Source organism: Oryctolagus cuniculus, chromosome 7, assembly GCF_051225735.1.
Source record: "Oryctolagus cuniculus isolate XC-2025 breed Fujian yellow rabbit chromosome 7, ASM5122573v1, whole genome shotgun sequence".
Lineage (NCBI taxonomy): Eukaryota > Metazoa > Chordata > Mammalia > Lagomorpha > Leporidae > Oryctolagus > Oryctolagus cuniculus.
Window position 1 is genome coordinate 11,122,690 of NC_142873.1, and position 11,033 is coordinate 11,133,722.

General features: G+C 44.0%; 1 protein-coding gene across 5 annotated transcripts in view; it reads left to right on the forward strand.

The window, feature by feature from the left end:
- NCAPG2 (non-SMC condensin II complex subunit G2) overlaps window positions 1-10,556 on the forward strand; it is a 69,592-nt gene extending 59,036 nt beyond the window's left edge. For all 5 annotated transcript variants that reach the window (XM_089336858.1, XM_051857033.3, XM_051857035.3 and 2 more), the window contains one exon: window positions 10,171-10,556. In XM_089336858.1, coding sequence (XP_089192984.1) covers window positions 10,171-10,222 — 52 coding nt within the window. In that variant the 3' untranslated portion in view covers window positions 10,223-10,556. The remainder of the gene's footprint in view (window positions 1-10,170) is intronic.
- The last annotated feature ends 477 nt before the right edge of the window (window positions 10,557-11,033 follow it).

Consider the following 11,033-nt stretch of genomic DNA (forward strand, 5'->3'; position numbering starts at 1 on the left):
TATGGGATAAAAGTGTCTTCCGTGGTGTTTTACTCTGATGTGCCAAATGCCCATCCCTGGTTCTTAGGTTAAGTATGATGTTAGCTGTATCTATCTTGTAGTCATTGTGTTTCTTATTGAGGAAGTTCTTCTAGTTCACTGACCATCTTTATCGTGAATGAGTATTGGATTTTACCAAGTGCTTTTTCTGCATGGATTCATGTGATCATGTGGTTTTTCTTTTTCAGCTTGTTAATGTGATGGGTTATAATAATTGTTTTTAAGTGTTTAACTAGCCTTATATACCCATAAATTCCACTTGTTTCTGGGTGTATAATTTTTTTCTCATTATTGGATACAACTTGGTGATATTTTCTTGAGGAATTTTGGTTCTGGTATTAGGTTTTGGCTTTGGCTTTATAGATTGAGTTAGGACTCATTCTCTCTATTTCTATCCTCTGAAAGAAATCATTGGGAATCAGTATAATTTTTTCTTGAAATGTTTGGTAGACTTTACCAATGAATCCATATGGACCTGGTCTTGTCTGTTTTTGAAGGTTATTAGTTATTGATTGAACTTTGTTAATAGTTATGTGCATAATCAGATTGTCTGTTCCTTCATATGTTAAGTTTTGCCTCGGCCCCGGGCAAGCCTAGACCCCAGGGCCTGGCTCTTCCCTGGCTCCTGTGCCAATACTGTGACCTGGAAACAGCATTCCTGTCGGGGTCGCACTCCGCCTGCTGGACAGCCGAGCCCTAGCCCAGCCACTGGATATGTCCATGCCCCCCACACACTCGGGAGCCCTGAAGGGAGTGGGGATGAGAACCCCGGGCCGGCTAGCATCCTTTGAGGGACCTCGGCCTGACCACCAGCCGTGGTGGCTGTGGGTTGGTTTTGATTGACACCTGGAGCAGCTGAGGGACGGTTGTCCTTGTGGCAGGATTACCAGGGGCTGTGGCAAGGTGGCAGCACTGGCTGCAGAGTCCCGTCCCCTGCCCCTGCCCTAGATCCCCAGTCCAGTGGTCTTGGGAGCAAGGTGGGAGAAGGGGGGCGGGGCAGGGGTGGTGGGGGCCGCATGGTGTCATGTTACTAACACCCCCATATATGTCTTTGTGAATCACCGTGAAATAAAGTATGGAAACTTGAAAAAAAAAAAAAAGAAATTTGTTTGTGTGTATATGTGTGTGTATTTTTGATTGTTTTGTTTTGAGCAGGTGCTGTGATGCTGTGAGTTAAGTTGATGCTTGGGATACCCAATTCCATGTCAGAGTGCCAGTTCAGTGTGTGTGTGTGTTTGATATATATATAATGTATAATATATATATATAAATAAACATATATATATTGAAATGAAATATATATATATAAGTATATATATATATTTGTTTATTTATTTGGAAGGCAGAGCAACAGAGGGAGAGACAGAGAAAATGATCTTCCATACCGAGGATGACTTCCAAAATATCTGCAACTGGCAGAAGCCAGGGCCTAGAACTCCATCCAGGTCTCTCATGTGAATGGCAGAAGCCCAAATACTTGGGCCATCTTCTGTTGCCTTCCCAGGCATATTAGCAGGAAGCTGATTTGAAAGTGGAGCAGCTAGGACTTGAATTGGTACTCTGTGGTGGGGCGCTGGTGCGGTCAGTGGCTTAACTGGCTTCAGCATACTGCTAGCCCTGCTGCTCCACTTTTTTCACTTTTTTTCTTTTCTCTCTCTGTTTTTTTTTTTCTTTTTTTTTTTTGACAGGCAGAGTGGACAGTGAGAGAGAGACAGAGAGAAAGGTCTTCCTTTTCCGTTGGTTCACCCCCCAGTGGCTGCTGTGGCCGGTGCACTGCGCTGATCCGAAGGCAGGAGCCAGGTGCCCCTCCTGGTCTCCCATGGGGTGCAGAGCCCAAGCACTTGGGCCATCCTCCACTGCCTTCTGGGGCCACAGCAGAGAGCTGGCCTGGAAGAGGGGCAACCAGGACAGAATCTGGCGCCCCAACCGGGACTAGAACCCAGTGTGCCAGCGCTGCAGGCGGAGGATTAGCCTATTGAGCCGTGGCACTAGCCGCTGCTCCACTTCTTATCTGGCTTCCTGCTAATGTATCCTGGGAGGCAGTGGATTGTGACCCAGTAATTGGGTTCCTGCTACCCATGTGGAGAACCAGATGAAGTTCTGGGCTCCTGGCTTCAGCCCAGTCCAACAGTGGTTTCTGTGAATATTTGGGGAGTTTCTCTCTCTCTCTGTAGCTCTGCCTTTCAAGTAGATGGAAACAAAGAAATAAATAAGCATTTAAAAATGTTTAATATCTGTAGTGATGTCCTCTCTTTCTTTTTTAAAAAAAAGTTGAGAGGCAGAAACATATATATGGGGGAGAGAGAGATGCTATCCACTGGTTCAGTGGTTCACTTCCCAAGTGGTTGCATCAGATGGAGCTGAGCTGGGCCAAAGCCAGGAGCTGGGAACTCAATCCAGATCTTCCCGTCGCCCACGTGGGTATCTGGGACCCAGTTACTTGAGCCATTATCACCACTGCCTTCCCAGGGTTGGGTCCACATTATCAGAAAGCTGGAACGGGGAACCACAGTTGAGCATCAAAACCAGGTCATGGTATCCTAACTGGCTTCTTAGTTGCCAGCCAAACACCCACTCCCCCCAACTCCCACCTTTATTTCTGACTAGTAATTCTGTCTCTCTTTTTCTTAATTAGCCTGAATGGAAGCTTATTGATGTTATTGATATCTTCCAAAAAAAGCTTTTAATTTTGTTAAATTTTTTTCTATTGAGTTCCTGTTTTCAACTGTTTTAATTTCTGCCAGAATTTTTATTATTTCTCTTCTATTTTGGATTTAATTTGCACTTCTTATTTACTAAGTTAGAAGTTTAGTTGATTTATTTTTACATCTTTTTCTTCTCTAGTATATGCATTCAATGCTGTGAGTTTCTAAGCATTGCTTTCACTTCATCCCCCCCCCCCCTTTTTTTTTTTTAAGATTTGTCTCCTTATTTGCAAGGTAGAGTTACAGAGAGGCAGAGGTGGGGGAGAGAGAGAGAGGGCTTCCATCCACTGGTTCACTCTCCAGATGGCTGCAATGGCTGGAGCTGCACTGATCCAAAGCCAGGAGCCAGGAGTTTTTCTGGGTATCCAACAAGGGTGCAAGGGCCCAAGGACTTGGGCCATTTTCTGCTTTCCCAGGCCATAGCAGAGAGCTGGAGCGGAAGTGGAGTAGCCAGGACTCAAACCGGCACCCCATGGGATGCCAGCACTGCAGGCAGTGGCTTTACCCGCTATGCCACACCACCGGCCCCCACAAATTTTTAGTAAGCTGTCCAGTCATTTTCATGTTGTTCCAACTTTTTAATATTTCTTTTATTTGAGTCATTTAGAAGTGCTGTTTGATCTCTCCAAGTATTTAGAGATTTTTCCATCTACTCTATTTAATTTTTAGTCTAATTTTATGGTCTGAGAGCAGACATTGTATGATTTCTGTTCTTTTAAACTTTTATAATCCAGAATTTGGTTTATTTTGATAAATATTCTTTGTGAGCTTTAAAGAATCTGTATATTCTCTAATTGCTGAATAATGCAGCCTCTAGGTGTCCGGTTTTCAGCGGTTGACTGGTAATATTATTGAGTTTAGCTACATCCTTCCTGATTTTCTGCAGCCGGATCTCTCCGTTTCTGATAGAGGGTGTTGATGCTTACAGTATGATGGTATATTTGTCTAATTCTCCTTACCGTTCTATCATTTCTTGCCTCATATAGTTGAGTCCTCTGTTGTTAGCCGCATACATATTGAGGATTGTTGTCTTTCTGTAAAATAAAGTAATATAGCTGCTCTTTGTTTTAAGTGACTGTAAAGTCCATTTATCAGGTATGAGTGAATTAATTGTACCAGCTTTCTTTTGGTGAGTGTGTTTGAGGCAGGCACTACATAGTGATTTGGACAGGGAAAGTTCAATGTGAAGAATTCTTAACCAGAGATTGGATGATTAAATTAGTGGCTAGCGGTAGGGGAGGACCTTAAGGAATGCAGAGTGGCAGATAGAGCAGCCCCCACCCTGCGTGAGGTCAGGCGCTCCAGGAAAGAGTCCTCCCAGGGCTGTGACCGAGACCTGGTTCCCTAGATGGAGGCATCTCCAAGGGCCTCTGGGACTTACTGGGCATCTCTCTTGCTGGAGTCAGGTCAGGGGCTGATGGGGTTTAGACCGGGGTGCTGTTAGGGTCTCCTCCTCCAGTGTCCCTGCAAAACTCCACCAGCAGGACCTTAGGCACTAAACCAAGGGTTGAAATTGGGTTCATAATCAGTTTAATAAACTTGTTTCTGGGTCAGTGATCTGATTTGGAGATGGCAGAGGGGTATTTGTGCGTTTCAGAAAATGCAGGGCAATGTAAATGGGTGTACCAGGTGTAAAAATTTTAAAAGTGATCAGAATTACAAACTATGCAAATGTCAAATTATTTTCACAGAAACATAAGTGCAAACATATTATAGTGTTTCTTTGTTAGAAGCACCATTGGCAAGGATGGCTCTTTTTAGTAAAGCATGGTGTGTACTGTTTGAAGATGCACGGGAAGAGGACCATTTTACTGCCTATTAGGAATGTCCTTCATTTACGCTTGTACATAGTTTCACGTTAAATACTTGAGTTGTGTTTGTTACACTGAGAGAAGAAAGGCCTGAGAAAGTAAAACCTCAGTCTGTGGAAACAAAAAGGACACTAAAGTGATTTAAAAACAGGAGATGTAATGTTGTTTCCCTGTGGTCCGTAGCTCTATGCCATCTTTTCCACCAAGCTGATACACAGATGGAAGCAAAGGTTCTTTCCTATAAGAAGATGACATCTTAGGAAATAGTCAGGGACTGTGCAATACTGACCTCTTACTTAAATATGCAAGAAGTAATCTGCTGAGAAACCAGTGTCCACAAAAAAATCAATCTGAAAAATTGATGAAACAAAAGAAAATCAATCTAATGGAAGATAAACAATTAAGATTTAAGACTGTATTTTTAAATATTATTGATTTCATGTTGGACTAGAGATACTAAGGCAAGTAAACAACTTTTAGGACTGGGAAACCTCTTGCTCCAATTATATTTGAGGCAGTGGGGCCTTAATTTAGAAGCAAACATTTTCTTAACTAATCTAGGTTTCTCTCCAGTAGGAATAGTATTTTGTTGACTGATCTGGTGGGTACTGGATGAAAATTGCTTCTCTTTGCTCTTTAATTACCTCACCTTGTATTGCAAATTGCAAATTGGACATATTTTCTCAGGAGAGACACAAATTTGCCAGTGCACCAGTGCGTTTCGGTGTCAAGTATGTTATACTTAATACTTTCATAAGTAGTATGGTGATAGCAGTACATTTGTAATTGATGTTACGGAAGTATCCATTTATTTATTTATTTATTTTTTTAATGTATTTATTTGACAGGTAGAGTTACAGATAGTGAGAGGGAGAGACAGAGAGAAAGGTCTTCCTTCTGCTGGTTCACTCCCCAAATGGCCACTACGGCCGGAGCTATGCCGATCTGAAGCCAGGAGCCAGGTGCTTCTTCCTGGTCTCCCATGCGGGTGCAGGTGCCCAAGCACTTGGGCCATCCTCCACTGCCTTCCCGAGCCATAGCAGAGATCTGGACTGGAAGAGGGGCAAACGGGACAGAATCCGGGGCCCATATGGGATTCCGGCGCCGCAGGCGGAGGATTAGCCAAGTGAGCCACAGCACCAGCCCATTATCCATTTATTTTAAGATTTGTATTACCTTATGAATTTTCTCCACTGAATAAATAAACTGTAATCATATTAGCAAATTACTTGCCACTATTGATTATACCTATATACAGCCAACTTTCAGTTTTATAAGGCAATCATCAACATTGATATGAGACTTTGAACAAAAGGAGTGCTCCCTGAGGACGTGGCTGGCCTCTTTTTTTGTCTCATATTGATAAATGAATATCACCTTATTTTATTCGGCTTTTTTCTAATTTTAATAGTATTTTTAAATGAATTTGGAGTTGGATGCCTTTTATAGCTTATTTAATAGCATGGTTTTATAATCAACTTGGTGTTGATATTTAAAAACTGAGTAAATTAAACTGGAATGAGTATCTACATTTTGTATCACTGTTTTTCTCAGAACCTTGGTGTTCTCTTCCTTTCTTATGGTTGTGGTCCCACTGGACCCTGTCCAGCTGTTGCCATAATCAGACAGTGGGAGAGAAGATGGAGGAGGTTTCTCCTCTGTGTTTTTGTGGATTTCTAGGCTCTAGACTGAGGCAGCCAGGTGCCGTCATGTTTCCGTGTGCTTACACACGTTAGAGCTATGAGGGAAAGGTCTGCTTACTGTATGAGGAAAACCTTGGCCCAGGGAGGATTTTGTGTTGTGTTTTGTTTTTTTGCCTAAGGTTTTGCTCCCATCCCTTCCTTCTCAGATTCTATGTTTTGTTCATTTTGACTTCAGTCCTTATTTCTCTGATTTACACAGTGTATGCACCCCTCTCTTTGGGTTGTAGCAGAATGAGTTTGAGGGAAAGCAGAGTGCTTTTCTGGCGTTGGCATCGTCCGGAGACCTGGAGCGGTCTGGGTGTAATCTGCCCGCCCTCGAGTCTGAGGGTTGGCAAGTGCTGCACCACCCTTCCTTGTTAGCTTCTCCAGCAAAGGAGAAGCATGCTAGTTACTGCTGTTGCTGGTCTAGACGCAGGTCAACAGTTTATATCTACTTAATGTATATTCTTGCCAAGATAACCTAACATTTCTTTCTTAAGTCTTTTTTTTTTTTTTTGATTTATTTTATTTTACTGGGGCTGGTGCTGTGGCATAGCCGGTAAAGCCACTGCCTACATTGCTGGCATCCCATATGGGCACCTGTTCAAGTCCTGGCTGCTCCACTTCCAATCCAGCTCTCTGCTAATGTGCCTGAGAAAGCAGTGAAAGATGGTCCAAGTCGTTGGGCCCCTGCACCCACGTAGGAGATTTGGAGGAAGCTCCAGGCTCCTTGCTTTGTTTAGGCTCAGCTCTGGCCGTTGCAGCCATTTGAAGAGTGAACCATCAGATGGAAGACCCTTCTGTCCCTCTCTGTATCTACCTCTCTCTGTAACTTAAAAAAAAAAAAATAAAATAAATCTTATTTATTTGAAAGGCAGAGTTACAGAGAGGCAGAGGCAGAGAAAGAGAGATCTTCCATCTGCTGGTTTGCTCCCCAGGTGCCCGCAATGGCCAGAGCTGAGCCAATATGGAGCCAGGAGCTTCTTCTGAGTGTCATGTGGGGGCAGGGGCCCAAGCACTTGGGCCATCTGCTACTGCTTTCCCAGGCACATTAGCAGTTAGCTGGATCAGAAGTGGAGCAGCCAGGACTCAAACTGGTGCTACAGTGCCAGCCCCTTTTGAATTCATGCTCACTTAAAGAGGGAATTTTTTTTAAGTAGTTAGGAATTAATTTTAGATTCTAGAGGGTTGGTGATTTAGTGTCCTGCTGTCTCTGTGTCTCAGCTGTGGTTGCCAAGCCAGTTACTGGACTGACAGATGGGCACAGCCTGGGTTGTGGACAGAGTGCTCTCCTCCCTTGTGGGCTCTGGGACCAGGCGTGAAACCCTGAGGCAGTAGGTCCAGGGAATCAGAGAGATTGGCTCTCCTGAAGGATTTGGCCTCCCCAGTGAGGGGAGGGATCGACATGTATATTTTCTTCTGTTGCTGAGCTTAGGAGAGCTGAAAGGACTGTAGGGCTGGCCCTGGCCTCTCTGGAAGGTGAGGTGCCGCCTGCTGAGGGGCTTCACACCCTGTGCTGCCACCCTGTCCTCTTCACATCTGGCCTGTGTGGACCCACGTCACCACATGCAGGCTAGCCAGCAGTTGGAGAGGAATCCAAGAACAGTGTTATTGGGCACGCGGGCGGCTAGGAGTTAGCAGAGTCCTTGCACGAGAGTCCAGGGCAGCCCCAGAAGGACTGTCAGAGCTGAAGCTGTGACAGACGCACTGAGAGATGGTCTCTGCTGGGAATCAGATGCCACATGTCCACAAGGACAAGTTGGGGGATTTCTCAGAACACGGAACTAACATTGCTGAAGACAAATCATGAGAAATCATGGGTCAGAAGGAAGCTGTAATTCAACAAATAAGTAACTGTTTTTCTGTCACTAAATTGTGTGTGGAATTGGTGAAGGGAGGGAAAAAAAACCTAAATAATTTTGGGTAAACTTGCCGAGTTCCTGGAGCTGTGGTTGTGGCAGTGTAATAAGCTGTGAGCACCAGTCTTTATCCTGGCTGTTCTACTTCAATCCGGCTCTCTGCTAACAGCCTGTGAAAAGCAGCTAAAGATGGCCTAAAAACTTCGGCCCCTGCCACCTACCTGGGGGTCCTGGATGAAACTCCTGGCTTTGGCATCTCTCTCTCTCTGCATCTCACTGCCTCCCCAACACCCTGTAACTCTGCCTTTCAAATAAATAAATCTCTTTTAAAAATTCTGAGTTCCAGAGATAGTTGAAAAATCTTAAAATTTTTCTAGATTGTTGTGGACCAGTGCAGTGTCCACTGAGTGAACTGAATATATGTCAATACAATTTTTATATTAATTATTACTTGACTTATTTTGGATGTACTGGGTTAAATAAAGTATATTAAGGTGAATTTACCTGTTCATTTTTATCTGTTAATGTGACTACTAGAGAGTTCTGAATGGCATACATGAGCTGCATTGATGTTAGGTGGGGCAGAGCTCAGTTTCCAAAGTGCAAGGTGAGGTTGAACTGAGTCTTCTCGTTTGCAGCACTGGACACAGGGAGATAATAAAAGAGCATCTAGAGCAGAGGTGGGGAACGTCTGGTCCACAGGCTGTATGCGGCCAGAAAAGTAATTTGGTGTGGCCCTGTCAAAGCAAACACAGGAAGGACTCAAAGTTCAATAGGTCTGTAGCAGGCTAATTTTTAAGTTGATAATTTTGTCGGCCCGTGAATGCTGTTATAGATATCCAAATGGCCCTTGGCAGAAAAAAAGGTTCCCCACCCAGATTTTGAGACTGTGTGTGTGTGTGTGTTTTTTTTTTTTTTTTTTTTTTAAATAAGATTTATTTATTCAGTTGAAAGGCAGAGTTACAGAGAGGTAGAAGCAGAGAGATCTTCCATCCTCTGGTTCACTCCCCAAATGGCCACAATGGCTAGAGCTTCCTCCAGGTCTCCCATGCCGGTGCAGGGTCCCAAGGACTTGGTCCATCTTCTATTTTCCCAGGCCATAGCAGAGAGCTGGATCAGAAGTACAGCATCCAGGACTCGAACCAGTGCCCATATGGGATGCCAGCACTGCAGGCTACTGTTTACCTGTTGTGCCACAGTGCCAGCCCCATCTGTATGGGTTTTTAAATCTAGCTAAGATATCATTTAGGATGAAAAGATATTCATGTTGAGGAGGAATTCACAGATTAGCTTCTCCACATACCTCTGAGGACAGTGCTTGGGAATAGACTCCAAACAAGCATATGTTGGAACCATCTAGGAGTTTATAGACATAAAACAAAAAACGATAGTGATATATGCACTTTGTAATATGTGTATATTTAGGTCTACAAGAACAGTGATATGCTACGTGAGTGTGTTTAATACTGTCCAGTAGTGACTTTTGACATGCAATAGACAAACTGCAAAGGAAGCGAGAGTAATGCTCCAGGAAGAAAAGTACTAAGTGATCTCACCTGCCTTTGTCCTGGGTGGGCAGAGCAGCAGTGGGAGGGCCCAAGAGTCTCAACCTGGGGAAGTGATGTTGGGGCACAGGGGGAGGGGGCGGGAGAGCGAGAGCTTCTAAAGGTCTGAGGTTGTTGTTGACAGGTGAACGTCTCAACAGCATTTGGTGGGAGGGAAGGGTCATTTACCTTGTTTTCTGGTATACTGAAGAGTTTCTTAGGCTGCTGTAGACCTGGTCAGTGATTTGGGTCCTCATTACTGAGGGTAGTTTTGATTAATGAAAGCATTCGGCAGCACCCCCCACAGCCAAGAGGGCACACGCAGTCAAGTGGTAGTGCTTGGATGGGGCCGTTTTGGGGGCTCACTGTGCGTGTGCTGCGTCACGGTGGGGTTCTCACAACTAGTGAACACTGCATTTTTAAGTGGATCTGGTTTCAAGCCGTTTTTTAAATTGAATTTTTTAAAATGTACCCTTAGATAATTTGATCACTTCTTCCATAGCTAACTGAGTACTTTCTTTGTGTTTCAGATTTCTCTATGAATCGTCCACTAGAACTTTGGGAGAACTTTTGAATTCATAACTAAGCCAGCATCTTTGGATATGTAAAAACCGGGAGAAAAGACTCACAGAAAATTGAATACATGTGTATTTTCTTAGTGTTTTTAATGTTAATAAGGGTGAGACTTCTTGGGGGTAGGGGTGAGTTGAAAACTCAGAAGTTCTTAAATTTTTGCCCAGTGCCTACATAAATAATCTATTTAATATAAAGGTTTCCGGGTTATCCGTGGTACAGAATCCATGGTGCAAAGGAAAACAAAACCAGTTTTGTAGCAAACATGGTTGTTTTAAAGATGACTTTTATATATGTCATATTGCGTGTAATCTTTGAGTAATAAAGCAGTGACAAGACAAGACATATTTGTGTACTTTATTCAGAATTACTGCTGATACAAGCTGTCCCTTGGGAGCAAGGCTGATGTCTGGGTGACCCTGCCATTAGGTTTACCTGGCCCTCAGGCAAGGTCCCCAGGTGTGTGCAAACACAGAGACACCACGTTCTGTAGAAATCAGCCTGGAAGTGGACTGCCTTTATTCCATCTCTTCTTTCTGGGAGCTGGCATGGGACCAGAGGTGCTGCTGTTGTCCCGGCCTTGCCTTGCCTGCTCCGTGGATGCCAGTTGTCTCAGAGCCCCGTGCTCATAGTGCTGATCCCTGGAGGGTCCCCTCGTGGCCCTGGCAGAACACCTTGTAGCAAATTGGAAACCAGTGCTGCTTAGATTTCAGCTTATTCTGTTTGGAGCCCAAAGAAGTGCCGGTGTTTCAGTACCTATATTCATCTGAAAAGGTGCAAAACTCACCACAGTTACGAGCATTTACGGTAAGGTTTTCCA